Here is an 18,366-nt window from a genome sequence, read left to right as displayed (position 1 = left end):
TGAAATTAAGTTCAATAGCATATTTAACCCAAGGTATTCCAGATATTATTCATGGGTTATTTCACATTTTTTTTAAAAATCAAGTCTTCTAAACCTAGCATGCACACTTACATCTCAAGTCACACCAGCCTCATTTCAAGAACTCAGATGCTACGCGCGTCTGGTGAACAACGCAGTCACAGGCCGACTGCACACTGGGTGAAGTCTAAAAGCAGTAACCCCATTTAGAATTAAGGACTCCTCAGCGCTCTCTCGGACCCTTCATCCTGAGGAGCGTGAAACCTACAGGGTCAGCTCCTTGAGGAATTCCAGACTTGTCTTGAAAATTCGGTCTCACAGTCACGATCCGTGGCTACTAAATTCGAGGTAATTGATAAAGCCATGTGTGGAGGACCCCATGGGAGGCCCGGTGGCCAAGATGGAAAACGATCTACTGGGGAAAAGCTCAGCGAGCGCCGCGCGAGGCCGCCACCCTGCTGATCCGCGGCAGGTGCGGGAGAGTCCGGGCGCAGCCAGCTCCGTCCGGGCGCCGAGGCCCCGCCCCGGAAGTGGGCGGGGACGTCCTCTGCCCGCCCGGCCCTCGCCCTCACTGGCTGGGCGGCCGCGGCTCTGAGACGCCAGCTGGCGGCGGAGGGGAGGGGCAGGCGGTGCCCTGGAGGGAGGCACCGGGCCGTGCGGGCCAGGCCGACCCGGGGTAAGTGGGGCCGGGGCGGAGGGTGCCACGCTGGAGGGGGAGACGCCTGGCTTACGGGGGCGGGTGGGGAGGCTCGGCCACCCACGGGAGCGGCAGGAGAGACGCTGCGGCCTCCCGTGGCTGCTTTTCCCTGGGGCCCCAGTGACATTCTGTGCCCGCCCCTCGCCCTGTCCCCCAGTTCCCCTCGGTGCTGTCAGGCCCCGCGGGCTTGCCCCGCTGTCACTCGCACGCTGTCACCCCGCCGCCGCACCCTTTCTCTTCACTTGCTCAAGCCCAGCTCGCGGGAAACCTGTTTTCTGACCTCACTTTCCCCATCCAGTTCTGCCTTGCTCGGATTCTCTGAAACCTGACCCCTTCCTGGGGCACAGCGTCAAGAAGGAGGGAAGAAGCAACCTTACTCCTCAGCAAGCTCCTGTCCCGCCTGTGCCCCCGCCCGCGACGGGAGCCAGGATTCTCTGACAGCCGGCGACTTATCCCTGTGCCCTTGGGCCACTCTAGATACCACCGCCCTGTTTGCTGTCCAGCAGCACTAGCTGCAAAAACTTCTCTCTGCAGATGCCTTGCCACCCAGATATGTGAGGAAATAAGGGAACTAGAGCCCCAGAACAAAAACTCCGTGTAGGCATGGGATCATCCTGGAATCGCAGAAACCGGGTTAGGGCTGCCCCTAACAGTCCTGCTTGTTCCATAAACATCTTAGGAAATACAGGGTACCCACTCCTTCCTTTGCTGAGACTTTTGCCAGCTCCTCTCCAAGTTTTCTGTCAGGAGTCTGAAGAGACTCAGCTGGCTCAGTGGGCTGAGCAGAAAGAGAATTCCTATTGAGGGATCTTCTACTGGAGGAGCTGGAGAAATAGGCTTGAGAAACATGTCCAGACACTTCGATAGAAGTAAAGCCTTGGGGGTGGATTTGCAAAGGAGCTAAAAAACAGGGAAAAGTTAGGAAATTGGTGTCTTATATGTAAAAAGTAGAGAGAATGCAGGGACTGGAATTCAGAATACAAGCCTCAAATGGAAGTTCCCTTTTGTTGCTTTCTTGAGAATTTTCCTTCCTCCTGAAAAATCTGCAAAAAGAAAACCTTAGCTGGAAATCACTCCAGAATGCTCCCATGAGACCCTGGGTCATCTTTGGACCTCTGAGATGAAAGAGGGAATTTGTTCTTCCTATGCATTGGACTTAAGGTTCCTATTCACTTCTTTTATTGAAGAAAAATAGATAACAATGGCTGTGTTAACATCTGTCATTACTTATCCTGTCTTTTGGATTCTTGAAAACATTATTGAGTGGGAATATTTGAACTAGGACTTTTATTAAGGTTCTCACCTGTTCTTGGAAACTTTTTACAGGCTCTTTCACTTAGTGAATAAGAATCACAAGGCAGAAAGGATTCTGCAGTCTTAAAACTGACTATTTCTTGACTGGGATTTATCCTGTTCTTAAATTATCTGAAGCAAAGAAGGGCCCACAGCCTGGTCTTCTTGTTCACTGTAGTATTACTCAGAGTTTTTAAAATCTAACCTGAATCTGTTCTCTTACAGTCACAACCCACTCCTTAATCTATATAGAGATAGAGCACACCTCTCTTTTTGTTCATTGGTATTTCCTTTCATCATCAACCTTTTATTTCATTACTGGGGGATTGAACCCAGGGCCTTTGCACTGAACTAGACTCCTAGCCCTATTTATTTATTTTTGAAACAGAGTCTTGTTAAATCACTAAATTGTCCAGTTTGAGCCTTAATTTGAAATTTTCCTGCTATAGTCTCCCAGAGTGCTAGGATTATAGGTATGTCCTTCCATACCTGGCCTTATCCCTTTCTTGACCTTAATTTTTTCTGATGAACACACATTGGCTTCTCTATACCCTTCTTCAAAATTGGATATATTTTTCTATTGATCTAGAACTAGTGTATGCCAAACAAATAGGTTCATTATTGTGTTTCAAATCACAGGGTTATCATTTCACCTTAGGTTCATGTTAGCAGCCCCAATCCAAATTTGTTCCATTGTTTTTTACTTTTCTCAATGAAGCTTCAGCTTCTCACTAACAATTTCTCTTATTTTTTAGGGTTTTATCAGTCTTACACTTGCTTTGGTCTGTCATATTTACTACATGAAAGTAATTGATCATGTGTCTCTTTGTTGACTTACCCTAAGTGAAACACCATTTGGTTCAGTCTCATAGAGGTGTGTTTTTATGATGCATGTATACCCCTCGACTGGGATTTTTACCTTGGGAATCATGTCATTCTCAACTTATTGGTGAGAAATACTTTAGTTACTTTTTTCTTGTTGCTGAGTTAAAATATTCAACATTCAAGGTTAAGGGGGGGGAAGGTTTATTTAGCTCATAGTTTGTAAAGGTTTTAGTCCATCATCAGTTGGCTTTGAGGTAGGGCAGCTTGTCAGAAAACAGTCATGGCAGGCAGAAAGTAGCAAAGCAACAAGTAGAGCAACACAGGAGTCTTTCTGTCTCTCATATGTTGTAACTAGACTGCTGCAGTAAGGGTGGTGCCAAGCCAATCAGTGGGCTGATTAAGCAGTGATACATCCTTAATTCCAGCATCGCACACTCTAGATTCAGCCACCTAGACTGCATGAGGCTTTGAGGGGACATCTAGACACAAACCCTAACCAGGATGTAATTTCTGGCAGAAAATCTTAGATGTGATTATATCCATCTTAGTTGATGGACTGTACGTCTATGTATGTTCCTTCCTACATGTTTCCAGATTGCTTATGCTCCTTTACTTTTAGTAGTTAAAATAAACTAGATAGTTTATGAATTTCCAAAATTGTTCTTTTTTTTACATGGTATTCTTCTAGCCCTCAGGGATATTCTGTTGATACTATGAGGTCCCCCAAATAACAATGGCATTGTTATGTAACACATGCCAATTTCTTACCTCCTCCAAAAAGCTTGACTCAGGCTCAGTTAATTGGAAAACATTATTAAATTTTGTTTTATATTAACCTCCTCTTTCCCAGTTTCATCATTAACCCCTGAGGATTCTCTCCATAACTCCATTAGGAGCATAACCTCATTCTATATTCATAGACATAGCTGATACTGATTTTTTCCAGGTCACGAATTGGACTTCCAGAAAAAAATGCTCTCAAAACAGACAACTTCCCTGGGGACAGGATGGGAATCAATGAATATACAACTGGATGGGACAGAGCCTCAGGTGGAAAGGGGAAGCCAAGAGGAAGGGCCATGGAGAGCAGCACCAGGGCCGGGACCACTGGAACACCTATGCTGTGGCCTTGAAGAGGAGCCACAGTCTCTTCAGAAGGGTGAGAAACAACAGAGTGTGTGGGAAGCAGAATATGTAGGGTAGTTGCCTTATTTCTGTTCGAAAAATAGAGTTAAAATTCCCACATTGTCATGGACTGAACAGCACACCCAATGCCAGGACCAACCCAGTCGTTCTTCCTTAACCCTGCTCTCAATACGAAATGAGTTTTGGATTCTCTGAGCCATCTAACTGCTTCTTTTGTTTTTGCATAATCTCTCCCACTTAGTGCAAGTGTTTAATTAGTGATTAGTGAATGTGGGAGATGAAGGAAGTGATAGTGACACTGACTACTGCTGGAGAATATACCCTGTATGGTGCACTTTACTAGTGAAAATAACTTTCAAGCAATATATTAATTCAAGCCACAGCTAATCTAACTAAAACCCACCCAATATCCTTATAGAACATTTCAAGTGAAGGACTCTTCACTTACATTTATGCATTTGAATACCAGTGGGCACAGATACAGGCAAACATGAGACCCTTAAGCTCCTTTAAGATGGGCCCAGGTGCTTGCCGAAAGAGTGGAAAAGTCCATCTCTAATGGTTCCTCTCTCCCCTCACCAGCTCAGTCTGCTCCCTGGGTTCCTGCAATTCCCCAGGAGGGGAGCACCGGAGACTGGGAGATGGCAGCTGCACTTCTTGCAGCCGGATCACAGGTGGGCTGTGCTTCCCTTGGCCTCTCCCAAGGTCTCATCACAGTTGCCTTTTTGTAGCTTTGGCATCATCCCATTGATTTGTTAGTTCACATGAACACCAATGGTATGTTCATCTTAGAACCGAACAAATTCTACTCTTTTCCAAGAGGCCCATAAGACCTTTGGAAAACTCATAACCAAATAATCGAATTTTCTGAGGTGAAGGGTTTTTAAAGGATAGCTGTAATATATCAGGGGGATTAAAAATAGGTCTAGATTTAGAAGGCATTATAAAAGCCATTGAAAGATAATAATAGCGGTGGTAGCAGCTACCCTCCCTTATCACGTGAGCTGTTTTTCAAGTGCTCTATGTCTATTAACTTAATTCTGGAAACAATCAAACATCCTATTTTACAAGTAAAAAAAAAATGTGGAACATTTTGAGATTAAAGCATTTGTATAAGATTATATTGATAGTATGTGGCAAAACTAAGAGTTATTTGGCTCCAAATTTCAACCTGTGCTGCCTGCAACAATAAAAATGTAGTATGGCAGGAGAGGCAAGAAAGGACATCTTATATATAATATACAACATTTATTGAAAGAAAAGGAAAAGTCAAGTAGAGGTGCAGAATCTCTGCAATAAAAAGAGTAAGGCAAGTGAGAAGAAACTGATGAATTTGTGGCATATCCATCTTCTCATAATCCCACCAGGGAAATTCCTGTTACATTATCCACACTCACTTCTTGAACATCTACCTTTTTCCTTCTTTTCACTTTCCCTTTACCAAAACGTTGTCTCCTACCCAGGATGTCTGGGCAACTCTTTTCCTAGATCCTCTCTTGCCTTCTCTGCTCTACAACTACTACTACTACAGCCTTTTATATCTTTTATGCAAAGAACACATTTTCCTTGAGGAGCAACTGCTGACCAATGATGATTCTATATTTTGTTTCAGGGCTTGGTAACTATCAAGGATGTATCACTATCCTTCTCTCAGGAAGAGTGGCGGAGTCTGGACCCCTCTCAGACCGATTTTTATGGAGAATATGTCATGCAAGAAAACTGTGGAATTGTGGTCTCTCTGAGTAAGTACTGTATGATTTTTGTAGCTATTAAAAGATTGTACCCTGGGGAGATGAAGTCATCTACTTCAAGGATGTTGAGTAGTGTATGTCTCAGACTCTTTGTTTGGCAGGAATGTGTCTAAGGTTTCACCGAAGACAAAGACACTAGACCTAATCCCAAGAGAGTGAAGAATTAAGAAGCATTTTAAGAAGACAAATAGCAAATATTAGTGTTTCAGGAGCAAATAAATTGTTTGCTCTTCTTAGTTGGGAAATCCTTCCAAAGCAGAAAGAGGGACATCTGGAACTGGGCCCTTGAACATTTGGGAACCATCTAATGGAAAATGAGAGTGTAGAGTATGGGACCAGAGTTATATGACCAAAAGGAGAGTTGAGCTGGAAGGAGTTGATGGAAGGAGTGATAGAGGAGAGTTGGGTTGGGAGGAGTTGATGCAGGACAGACTCATAGGGAAAGAGTGTGATACTCTAGGCCAGTGAAGAACTTTACATAAATGGCCGAGTGTGGGAGAAGAGACACGAGTATGGCCTTATTTTACCTAGAGTCCCAAGGAATAATCTAGGAAATGGATTTTTACATAAAATAGACTTACTGTCAAACTAACTGTTACCTCTGTTTTCCTTTCCTATGACAGGATTTCCAATTCCCAAACTGGATATGCTTCCTCAACCAGAAGGAGGAGAAGAACAATGGGTTCCCAATCCCCAGGACTTAGAGGAGAGAGACATTCTGAGGATCACATATACGGGTGAGAACCTAGGCTGGAGTTTTAGCCCCTGTCGTGTCCATTCATAAGGTGTTACTATTACATGTCCCTCTAATGTAAAAGTTTAGTTTTTGTTTTCTTCAAAAGCAAGGCAGATCGTAGAAGGATTGTTTAGAGTTCAGGCTCTGGAGATAAATTTTGTGAATTCAAATGTAAGAGTCATGCTTATGAGACCTCAAAAGAATCATTAACTCCTTTTTGGTTTCCTTTTCTGTAAGTTATTGTGAGAATTAAATATATTAACATCTTAGAAAGTGGAACAGTGTTAAGCATTCAATAAATGTTATTATTGTTATAATTCAACTTCCCCCTCACTTTTCAAATACTTTTCAAAATGCCTTTACTGTTGTTGACAGGTGGTCATCCAGCCAGTGATCATTAAAGCACGTTCCTCCACTCTCTCCATCTATGCTTAAGTGGGAAGGAAGTGATTAGAAATAATAAATAGTAGTAAATAGGTAATGTGAATAAATAACAATAGTATATGTGATTTATTAAGTAAATATGTGTAGATATTGTGGTATTACAGAGAGACAGAAGAAACAGAGAGAGGCAGAGGTATTATTACTGTTTTGAAATATACGGAGATTTAAAGAAGTTCAGTGCAATACCTGAGATTAAAACTTGCCTAACTGCCTCCTGAGCCTGAGCCTTAAGAAAACTTCAATGCCTCTTACAACTATGCCTCTTACAACTGTCTTGTAAATTAGATATGTTCTCTGAGCTTTTCTAGGGTGAGGTGTGGTGTCATATGACCTTATCAGTAACTTGGGTCCTGAGGTACTCTGGGGTAACTCCCTTTTTGGGGTTTTCCCTTCGCCACAGGAGATGGAAGTGAACAAGAGGGGGACACCCCTGACCTAGAAGCAGAACCTCCCAGAATCCTATCAAGTGTGTCTGAAGATACTGTTCTCTGGAACCCGGAGCAGGATGAAAACTGGGATTCCACACCCAGGAGCTCCAGAGGAATGCCCCTGGGCCCACCTTTCCTTCAGGAAGACAGCTTCTCAAACCTTCTGTCTAGTACAGAGATGGATTCTCTGTTAAGACCCCATACATGCCCCCAGTGTGGGAAACAGTTTGTGTGGGGCTCCCACCTTGCCAGGCATCAGCAAACACATACTGGAGAGAGGCCGTACAGCTGCCTCAAATGTGAGAAAAGTTTTGGGCGAAGACATCACCTAATCAGGCACCAGAAAACCCACCTACATGACAAACCCAGTAGGTGCTCTGAGTGTGGCAAGAATTTCCGATGCAACTCCCATTTGGCCAGCCACCAGAGAGTACACACAGAAGGCAAATCCTGCAAGGTCCAAGGGATGGAAGAGAATGCTGGAGCTAGGAAGCAGCAGCATGCGTTGCCAGTGCCAAAGTGCCATGTGTGCACTGAATGTGGGAAAAGCTTTGGCCGAAGGCACCACCTGGTGAGACACTGGCTGACTCACACTGGGGAGAAGCCCTTCCAGTGCCCTCGCTGTGAGAAGAGCTTTGGCCGCAAACATCATCTGGACAGGCATCTGCTGACCCACCAGGGACAAAATCTCCGAAGCAGCTGGGACAGAGGGACATCTGTCTTTTGAATATGTTTCTGCTACAACTATGATCAAGTTTATCAACTGGTGCTACCAGTAGTCACTGCCAGAGTTGCCCCTCTCCTTGCACCCCAGTGGCCAGAATAGTGAACCCTGGTCCTGTCCCTAGAGAGATGAGGTTCCGGTGTTGGCAAGAGCATTACTCAGCAGTTGTGTGAGATAACATATAAACAATGTTTTTTGGGCACAGTTTTGAGAAACAGTGTATGTTACATGGGCTGATATTCAGCCTGAGCCATTTGCAAGGATATGATGCTATTAGTAGTTATAGCTGAGGTTCTAATTGGTTGGGAGTCTATGCCACATGCATTTTTAAATCTTTTAGTATCATTCTCTCTAATTATATTCTTTCTGTGTATGTGTATAGAGAGAAAGACCATTTTAACATTTTAAAGCCTCTGAAAACTTCTGCTGCAATGTTTTCTAATTTTATTTGACCTCAGCATCCTATTTTACATCCCACAGAGCTGGTGGTTCCTTGAAACACACTCTGATGAACACTGAGTTACAAAGTAATGAAGAAACAGTAAAGAGACAGTGAGCAAGCACTCGGTGTCCCCCATTATATTCCTATGAAAACCAGGGGTCAGATGTCATCATTTGTGTGTGAGTCTAGCATCTTATCATCTATATATACGGCTACACTCTCACCTCTACCTGCTGAAAATATAAAGAATGACCTTTCATTACCCATTACCACCCCACCATTCTGCACATACTTATATCCAGCTAAAAGATTATGCTACAATGCTAAAATGAACCTATACCCTCAAATAATCCAGCCCTACACAGAAGAAAACACTATCCTTTTGGTCAGAGCCCATCCTCTTGGTTGTGCTATGTGTATTTGTGTATATGTGTGCAGGATCCTTGAAGAAAGCATGCTAAGTGCAAATTGTACATGCTAGATTTTCTAGGGGCTATGTTCTGGTAGTGGGGCTGTATGGGATTTTTGTTTGTTTCATCATGGGAAGAAATCTAAGTGATGAAGGAACCCTGAGTGGAAAGGGTTCAGTGACATGTTAAATTGTGTATAAAGTTCTTCCCAGTATCAGTGAGATCAAGACATTTGAGATTTATATATCTATATTGGAACCTCTGGTTGCAGATTGTTTTCACCTGGGAAGACAGAGAGAGATCTTCATTGCAGTGACTGTTTCTTGTTGATTTCAGGCAAGGTGCATATATATATATATATATAAGGTTTGTGAGTAGGAGTTGTTGTGTCGTGTTGTCCTAAGTGCTGGAAAATTAGCAAGGAAATTATAGTGTTTGCGAGTTGTTGTTCTTGTCACACTTATTTGATCAACTCATCAAGGGAGAACTTATTCTCAAAGATCTCATTCTCCCAGATCTGAACTTTGGGGATAAAGCCTGCTTAGATCCTCAGCAAGTTGGTTTTCCTCTAAATCCTGGGAAAGTGTCCATGCTAAAAAACTTTTCGGTATCTACAGAAAGACTCATATAAGAATTCTAATATATGTTTATGAATTGGTCATTGTTTCTCTGTATTAATGATGGTGGTAATGCCAACATTATAATTTCAAAATTATCTTGAATGGATAAGCAGTTTGGAGTTTGAGAAGAAGTGAAGCACAGGGGAGAAAAGTGGGATATTTTCACTTTAATGCTTAGATCCTGTTTTTCTAAAACTTTCTATCCTATTTTCTAAAGTATTTATTTCTCAATCCTAGTTGGTAGAATTAACCAAAGAGGCAAGAGGAAGTGAGCTGCAACAACCTAGTTTAGTGATTGTTCCATCTACTCTGAAAAAACTGGGTGAGTCACAGCTCCTTAGGGTCCTGGGCTCAAAGGAAATTGAAGATAGGGCTTAAGACTATGTGACTTGAGTAGGCCTATCTCCCTTCTGTTATGGCGAGCAAACTTCCTTCTTTGTCTGGAATGTAATTCTCTTGCTTATGTTTCTACAAACAAAGCAAAATGGCCAGCCCTTTGTGGGTAGGCCCTATTAGTCCTCAGAGATGGCAGCATTTGAGGGCCAATATTAGAAAATGCCTAAGAAAAATAGGAAAATACCAGGCTTTGTTGTTAAAACTGGACTGTGGCATTTCTTTTACCTTACTGCTTTAATACAGATTTTAAAAGCAAATCAGCTCTGTGGTGGAACATGTTTTGGATTGCCATACCTGTTTGAGAAGCTGATGGGAACCACAAAACCATGGTTGACTAAATAGGCATTTTCAGTTCAAATCAGTAAACTGGGGTCAATGTGGTTATATATATATATATATATTTGTATCAAGAATTACATAGTAGGGGCTGGGGATTTAGCTCAGTGGCTTAAGTGCACTTGCCTGGTAAGTGCAAGGGCATGAGTTTGATCCCCTGTATAAAAAAAAAATTACAAGGCAAGGGTCATTATTTTAAAGACTAATATCTAAGAGGCATCAGGATATGAAGATACAATCTGGTCTTTAATGACTAGAAGGATGCTGCTTATATTTTATGTTTTAAAGATCTGATATGCTGGCAAATCCATTTAATATACTTTGTTTTAAGAATATGTAGGGAATGATATCCCTTATTGTCAGGTACTCTTAATGACTATCTGGTAATTTCCAAATTTTTATCTGTGTTAGTAATTGTAGAGATAGAAAGCGAACCCTCCTAAATTGAAGTGCAGTTTATAGCACCCAGCTAAAAGGCATCATGAACCCTAAGGGCCTTCTGTAGAGGGGGCAATCCTTTGGGTCATTTCTGGTGTACCATTGTCTCCTCTACCTCAGTCCAAAACTACATCCTTTGGACAGTAAATAAAAAATACATAAAACTGCTATCAGATGAGTGAATAGATTTGAGTCAGCCTCAAACTTCATCTTCCATCAAACTCTCTCATGCCACATGGCCACTTATTTCCTTTCAATAAAAAAAAATCTGTGTTCTCTCTGGTCAAAGTTTAAAACAAAATTCCATCTTTAAGACCTATCACAATTTTCCATCTGTGGTGCTGCTACTCTCTTCAATCCCTTGCTTTCCCTGAGGATAGCTACATTTTAAACCTTAGCTTCAGTTTTGGAAAGAACTACTTTTGCTTGTTAAATGTTATGCTATCATTGTTTCCTATTTCCATCAAAGATAAGATAAAACTTAATTCAGACCCAGAGAAGTGAGGGACAGGTTGCTTCCAGCACTGAGTGAGGGTGAGCAGGGTTGAGCAATAACAGCAAAGTAAAATCTGTTCCTTTAGATCCCTTAGCCTGAGCTGGCAAAATTTTCCTCTCTTCCTTTGTGTAATGCCAGACCATGGTTCTCAAAATGTGATTTTGGATCAGCAGCAAATTCTCAGACCCCACTTCAGACTTTCTGAATCAGAAACTCTGGAAGTAGAGCCCAACAACCTGCCTTTTAACTGCCTGTCAGTATATTATAGAAGCTAAAGTTTGAGAACCACTGCTAGGGAATTCAAACTCCATTTCAAGCAGTGATACCTCACCCTCCTCAAATGAATGTTCACAGTCCTGTTGTCATCTTAAGTGCACTAGGCCTGCTCCCCTTAGTTCTAAAGTCTTCCCTCATCCTTAACTCAGTGAAAGAACTGCATCCCTTCACAAATTTCACAAACTGTGGTGAGTTACTACTAAGCTCCAATGATTGATTCAAGCAGGCACTTTGAATATGAACATTCGAAACACTTGGATCCAGAAATCTGAAACAACAGAAAGAAAAGGATAGTCCAAAAGATAGCTCAATTTAAACTTTAAAAATTGCCTGCAAGAAAATCATCTTCCTTTATTAGTTATCTGGTCCTTTCTCCAGGGCTTGTAATAAATTTCCCTAGAGCCAGATGGGGAGAGCATTCAGCTGAAAAATTGACACTAAGTCTTATTATGCTGAACCTGTAAGGGCCAAGGTTTTCCAGCCTCAAAGTTGAATTAGCAACCAATAAGGGGCAATGCAAAGAATTTCTAACCCTGGTTTGGTGTACCCCATAGGCTAGTACCAGGACCATCAGAGTGTATCCAGGGTACAAGTAGGAAATAAGCTTGTCTAGTGAGATATGACACAAGCAAAATTCAAATCTGGACTATTTTTTAGGTAGAGGTAACCAGTTACACTGTGGTTCCCAAAAAAAAAACAAAACAAAAAACCAGTATTCCTGCCTGAGAACTTCTATGCATTTCAGGTTGTAGAAAAGGATCCATTGGATAAGGCATGGAAGATGTATGGCTTCCAGGAGGAGAAAAGGCAATGCCTCCCGTGAGCCCACCAGCCTACCGGCATGCAGACTGAAAATCAACACCCTCCCTCCTAAGCAACACACTGGTTCAGAGGACAGGCTGAGTTGATAGCAATTAAGAAACATAAAGCAACTAAACATTTTTATTGTTTGGTTAATTTTCAGCATCTCTTGGAAGGATGACAGTATGCAATATAGTAAATATGAGGAATTTCCTATCTTATCTTTGAAATCCAATATTCTCATTGCTTTGCTTTGTTCTGATTGTTTTGCTTTATTCAATATTCTGTTTTGATTGGTTTTATTCTGTTTTGTTTTTGGTTTGATTTTGCTATACCTGATGGAATGGACAACTATTGTGAAGATAACAAAGTACACTATGGTAGCTATTGTTTTCCTAGTATCTTGCTTTGAAGTTCTGTACTAATTTTGCTGCTTTGTTTTGATTGGCTTTGTTCCATTTTGCTTTATTAGATTTTACTGTCTTCAAATAAAAAAAAATTTTTTTTAAAGAAAAGGATCTGTCTTATAGGTCCCAGCCCTGCTACCTCCTCCAAGTCCTATCTTAGACATACCTGTGAGGACACACAGAACTAACCATTGAAAGCCTACCATCAAAGGCTAGGCAAATCTGCAGCCTTCCTTAACTCCAGGTTTCAGGTTAATTTCCTGTCACCACCCATATTCTTCCAGTGGGCAACATTCTTCCTCCAGTCTTCTCATTTTTCTCAGTCTTTTTGGTTTGGTTTATATTCTATTTTGCCTGAGCAATGCAATCCCTACCCAGGGGCATTTGTTCTTCCCAACTCCCACATATTCTTAATTGTAGAAATAATAGATTCTAAATCCAAGCTTCTGGCTGTTTCCTGTCCATCAAAAGTGAGGGGTTTTGTAATCTATATAGGAATCCAAGCAGCCAAATTGACAAATTTTGGGATTTTATTAGCTAAGCTTAGTCACCACCCACATAGACCCCTGTTTCAGAGTCAAACTGAGTGACCCTGAACGGGAGGCTTACAGAGTTTTTAAAACAGAAAACTGCAAAGCAAGACATCTTGTTGGGAAAAATTCAGCTAGAACCTTATGTTAATTTTGGCTAACACGTGTATCCTGCTTTTTTGTTGAACAGATTAATTTTTTTCTTGTGGGTGCTCACGGGACTTGCACCCTGAGTAATTTTTCACTCTTCTAGGTCAAATACAAGACACAAGTCAAATACAGGATACAAGATGGCATCAGTTATGCCAAGCTACAACAGTAAGTACACTCACTACCTATCCCTCTGCCTACTACCCTGTTTCTTTTCTAACAGGTTTAAGCCCACTAAGCAGGAGTCAATTCTTCATGCTTCCCACTCCTTTCTCCCAAATTCCAGGCCATGGCAACTCTGCTTCCACTTCATTGCGTTCTCTCTCTGTCTCTCTCTCTCTGTGTCTGTCTCTCTCTCTCTGTGTCTGTCTCTCTCTCTCTCTCTCTCTCTTTCTCTCTCTCGTCACACACTTCCCCATCCTACCAACACACACCCAGTACCACCTTCTGCCCAGTTCTGCCAGATCTAGGCCCGTTTCCTAAGGAACCTTCTTCCCCCATGTAGTTTCCTAAGTCACTTTGTATATCTAATCACTTTAATGTACTGCCTGTCTTCTGTAGATTCCAGGAATCAAATTTTCTTTCTCAAATCTACAGTGTTTTTTGATGCTTACTATTTGACAGGCACTGATAGTTCTGTTGCCAGGTGGCATAGTGTCAGATGATTTCAGGATTTTTACCCTATCCAAATAACTGGCCAGGAAAACTAATAAGCAGTTTTATTTAAAGAATGAAAAGGAAAGAATGAAGAGCAGGAAGAGATATGTCCCTGAAGCAGGATAGACCACTTAGAAACAGGAAGAGAGCAAAACAGGAAGATTGCAGTGGTGACTTTTACACCTTCCAGTCCATGGGAAATTGTTCTGCCCGTATATTCTAGTCCTGATTGGCAGGTCATATTCTGATGTTTAGCCTCTTTTCTGGATCTTTGTAATTGACAGATTATATGTTGTTTTTCATCCAGCCTGCCGTGCTCTAATCCGTTGCCTCATTTGCAGATCTGAGAGATGAAGTATGACCATGTCCTCATCCTTAGCATGTGCTGCACAGAAGCATCCACCTTCTCTGCTTTCCTGCCAAGCATCAAGCCACTGTGACTGTGTGCCCACTTACAGAAGTTTTTGGCCAGGCTCACCTGCCATGCAACCCAGCTTTCCCTCTGACAAACTGAATATTTTAGGATTATCCGATGTTGGCATTAGTCTGTATTCATTTAGACCTGTATGTTATGTATCTCTTGAATAGAGAAGTTGTGATGGTTTATACCCTTGGTTCTCTCCTCTACTTTTACTACCATTCCCCACTCTTCTCTCCAGGCGAAAGACTGCAACCGTAGCGGATGGTAGTCATGGTGGGTAGGTAAGTCCATATGTCTCATGTGAGCTTCCCCCTCAAAAAAATATAAGGCTCTGGAAATGCAAAATTTGACTCTGTCATGTAAGACAAAGAAGTTAACAAGATTTGATAAATAGAAAGTACAGAATGAAGACTGTGATTCAGATAAGGAAGAAAACAGTAATGTAAATAAATATTTGAGTAGTCAGAATACTACAAAATGGTCATGTGTACGTGAATGATCCAACCTTAGAACTAGATCAGAAAATGTTAACTTTTTGCCAGGAGTTAAACATTAGACAAATGGAAACACTGGGATTCAACATTGGAAATTGTAAAGCACCATATGCTACAAGATGTTTTTTAAGTATACTAGTAATGAAATACAAATAAAATACTCAATATACATCAATAGCAATACTCAAATATATATTTAGCATGACTTCTCACTATCTGAACTAAAAGCATTCATAACAAGAATTTATCATTCCAAAAGTTAGAGTCTAAAGAATTTATGCAGAAGTGACAGATGTGGTGTAGCATGAGATTTTAGAACAATAATCACATTCAATAGATTTAGTTTTCTTCAAAATTGCCTACATTTTGATGACAAAAAGAACCATCAAGAAACGAAATCTGACAACGTGGCTGCTATTTGCCCATTTTTTAAAGCTTTGTTTTGCATTGTTAAGTGATTTATACACTGTCTGAATACACGACAATTGATGAATAACTTGCAGCATTTCATGTGTGTTGAAGCTTCTATGATATATGCCAAGTAAATGTCCCAAATATAGTATAAAAATGTATGCCATGGTAGATGTTAAGGTGCTTTACATCTTGTGCCATGTCCAGCACAGCTCTTGAAACTCTGGAGGGAGGATGCTGGAGGATGAAAAAAAAAAAATGCAGAAATTTGAGGTCAAGTGGAGCCTCCTCTCCTGGTGGGGAAAAAATAATTATCAATTACTACAGTGCATTTATTCATACATTCAGAAGGTAATTGTCACTTGAAACCCCTCTGCCTAGCAACTTTTTTCCTTGGTTCACCTTGGGTGCCTTGGGTTCTCAGAGCTGGACAGTTGTTCATGTCTCTCACATCAGGTGCTCTGTGTTTCAGGGTTGGCTTTGCTTTAGCCTTGCCTATGTGATCAATCTCCAGATCCAACCACTCCCCCACATTCCCTGCATTTCTGTTTTGTAGTTGCAAGCAATGGGTGGTCAGTTGAAGTTGGAGGAGCTATGTTTGAAGGATTCTGCATAAGATCTTTTCATTCTTGAATGCTTTTCATTCTGTGAGAACTTATGTAAGTTTAAGATTTCCCATCCAGGGATTTGGGGACCCTGCATTCAGCAATTTAATCCTGTATAGTCTCTCTACCCTGGTCCATGATTGGTGCTGATTCATGCTTTAGAAAAAAATAAATTTAAAGTCAAAACCATTTGTGGACCATGGGTAGAGAGAACAAGGCCACACGAGGAAGCAAGCCCAGTCTGGAAAACCAGCGCCATGCACTGGCCGCCACCAGACTAGAATAGCCAGACCCCAGACTCTCCCTGTGAGTCAGCAGCATTTGTGGACTGGGGTTAAAGAGAAGGAAGGCCACACTGGGAAGCAAGCCCAATCTGAGAATCAGTGCCATGCGCAGGCTGCCAGCAGACTAGAACAGTCAGACCCCAGCCTCTCCCCATAAGTCAGCATCATTCACAGACCCGGGGTAGAGAGAGGAAGGCCAGGAAGCAAGCCCACTCAGAACCAGCACCATGCACAGGACACCACCAGACTGGAATAGCCAGATCACAGCCTCTCGCTATGAGTCAATGCCATTCATGGGATTGAGAGAAGAAGGCCACACCACAAATCAAGCCCAGTCTGGGAACCAGTGCAACGTGTGGGCTGCCACTGGACTGGAACAGCAGACCCCAGCCTCTTCCATCATGCTGGCTAGCAAGTAAGAAGTACCAACCCCTTCCCCATAAGTTACTGATCTATGTGGAGAAACACAGGCTGTGATTATAGCTATGGAGGTGAAATGCAATTTGGATGCCTGTGGTGCCTTAGTGTTTCACTAATATTGCAGATCGAGGGTCAGTGGTCTGATCATAGGCTCAGAGGATAGTGTTGCACAGTGTGACATCTAGAGGGCATCTCCTTTTGAGGGTTGCACCCACCGTTGATTCCCTATGGTCTTGTTTTGGAAGTCCTATATTGTTTCTATTGTTTTGTTGGGTTGGGTTTTATTTTTTGCTTTTGTTTGATTATGTCAAATATGATGGTGGCAGCAGCAATTTCAAAGATAGCAAGATATATTATGGTAGCAATTTTGAATTTACTATTGGCTTGTTTCTAAGTACTCTATTGCATTCATTGTTTTGTTTTCATTGTTTCTATCCTATTCTGTTCTGTTTCATTTTTACTATGTCCAAAGCTATCTGCAACTATTTTGAAGACATCAAAATGCATTATGGGGGCCAGGATTTTAGCTGAGCAGTACAAGCACCTGCAAGGGCAAGGTCATGAATTCAACCCCTGGTGCAAAAAAAAAGTGTGGGGGGGAATTATGGTAACTATTGTTGATTTTGTAATGTTTTTAAGTTCTGTATCTCTTACACTGATTTGTTTTGATTGGTTTTATTGTTATCCTCTTTAAAATAAAATTTAAAAAAAGAAAAGAAAAAACAAATTTAAAGAACCCATGCTTTAGCTACTCCTTTCCAAACACTTGGAACCATAACCTGTTGTCTTATGAGCTATATTAAACCCAAGATTAAAGGGGCCTGGGGCCATGGGTAGTGGTCATGTTTTAAAGTTCCTTTAAGGTTTTAAAGAGTACAGCTTCATGAAGATATGTAACTTATCCCAGATTATTGGGGTCTTGAAGTTTAGCAATAGGCTAGACATGTTGAAAACCCTCCAAGGATTCTTTTGCCTCCTGGTTTCTTTTAGTGCCAATTGCAAGAGAGAAAGAAATGATAATTCCATTGTATTAAGAGTAGCAGTCTCAGCCTGTGATGCAGCAAAGTTTTTTTGAATTGAGAAAGCAGAAGTAGCTGCTTGTGGCACAGTTAAGGTTATTAGTTTTCCTTTGGGCCACTGTGAAATGGAAGTTGCAGTGAAATACTCTAGTAGGGAAGGATGTTCTTTGTCTCTCCCCATGGCTCCTTCCTTATCTGTGTTCTTTGTTTTTGGTTTGGTTTGATTTTTTAACTCATGACCACACACTTGCAAGGCAGGTGCTTATGCCGCTGAGCTAAATCCCCAGCCCCTCCTTCCCTATCTGTATGAGCAAAGTTAGAGAGGTCAAGCTTTACTAGGGGAAGTGGGCACCTATTGCTCCATTATCCTTTTTCTGCTTTGGATATAGTTTTCAGATAGTGCTCTGAGCCAAATTCTCTGTGGTCATCTCAAAAGACATAACAATGATCAAGACACTCTCTGATCCATGTCCACAACAAAGAGGTAAATACAGGAATCAACAAACATTTGAATTTTCATCTGTTCTTGAGTCTGTTTGCCCCATGCTTTATGTATGATGAAATCAATATTGATAATATAACAATAGACCTCTCTCCTCTATGCTTCTTGTGAGCTTATTTTGCTTTTTGGTCTCGTGAGCCTGTTTTGTTTGTGCACACACTCTCGGAGGTGTCCTCTCATGTGGTATGA

The 18,366-nt window shown here is 41.6% G+C and overlaps 1 protein-coding gene across 18 annotated transcripts; it reads left to right on the top strand.

The window, feature by feature from the left end:
* The first annotated feature begins 535 nt into the window (after nucleotides 1-535).
* On the top strand, nucleotides 536-18,276 carry Znf641 (zinc finger protein 641). 18 transcript variants are annotated; one of them, XR_010049247.1, is made up of 10 exons: nucleotides 536-694; nucleotides 3,780-3,992; nucleotides 4,562-4,653; nucleotides 5,592-5,721; nucleotides 6,354-6,467; nucleotides 7,311-8,683; nucleotides 9,186-9,255; nucleotides 9,772-9,856; nucleotides 13,468-13,532; nucleotides 14,363-18,276. XR_010049247.1 is itself a non-coding variant. In XM_003475832.5 (6 exons), the coding sequence occupies exons 2-6, from the start codon at nucleotides 3,806-3,808 to the stop codon at nucleotides 8,063-8,065; spliced, it is 1,278 nt and encodes a 425-aa protein (XP_003475880.1). In that variant the 5' UTR covers nucleotides 536-694; nucleotides 3,780-3,805; the 3' UTR covers nucleotides 8,066-12,792. The 18 variants fall into 18 exon arrangements, 4 of the variants coding, with proteins under 4 accessions (XP_003475880.1, XP_063110712.1, XP_023423386.1 ...); XR_010049243.1 differs by adding an exon at nucleotides 12,640-12,657 and having other exon boundaries at nucleotides 7,311-9,255; XR_010049249.1 differs by lacking the exons at nucleotides 9,186-9,255; nucleotides 9,772-9,856 and having other exon boundaries at nucleotides 7,311-8,231; nucleotides 8,543-8,683.
* Nucleotides 18,277-18,366: the final 90 nt, after the last annotated feature.

The sequence above is a fragment of the Cavia porcellus genome, unplaced genomic scaffold, assembly GCF_034190915.1.
Source record: "Cavia porcellus strain 051 isolate PalLab524CR breed Dunkin Hartley unplaced genomic scaffold, mCavPor4.1 scaffold_8, whole genome shotgun sequence".
Lineage (NCBI taxonomy): Eukaryota > Metazoa > Chordata > Mammalia > Rodentia > Caviidae > Cavia > Cavia porcellus.
This window is presented reverse-complemented; position numbering and strand designations above follow the sequence as displayed.

Excerpts from the sequence above, each read along its gene's own strand:
- Znf641 (XM_003475832.5), top strand. The coding sequence starts at position 3,806 with ATGCTCTCAAAACAGACAACTTCCCTGGGGACAGGATGGGAATCAATG. Across the intron at positions 3,993-4,561 it reads GCCACAGTCTCTTCAGAAGG|CTCAGTCTGCTCCCTGGGTT; the intron begins GTGAGAAACAAC and ends TCCCCTCACCAG. Across the intron at positions 6,468-7,310 it reads TCTGAGGATCACATATACGG|GAGATGGAAGTGAACAAGAG; the intron begins GTGAGAACCTAG and ends CCTTCGCCACAG.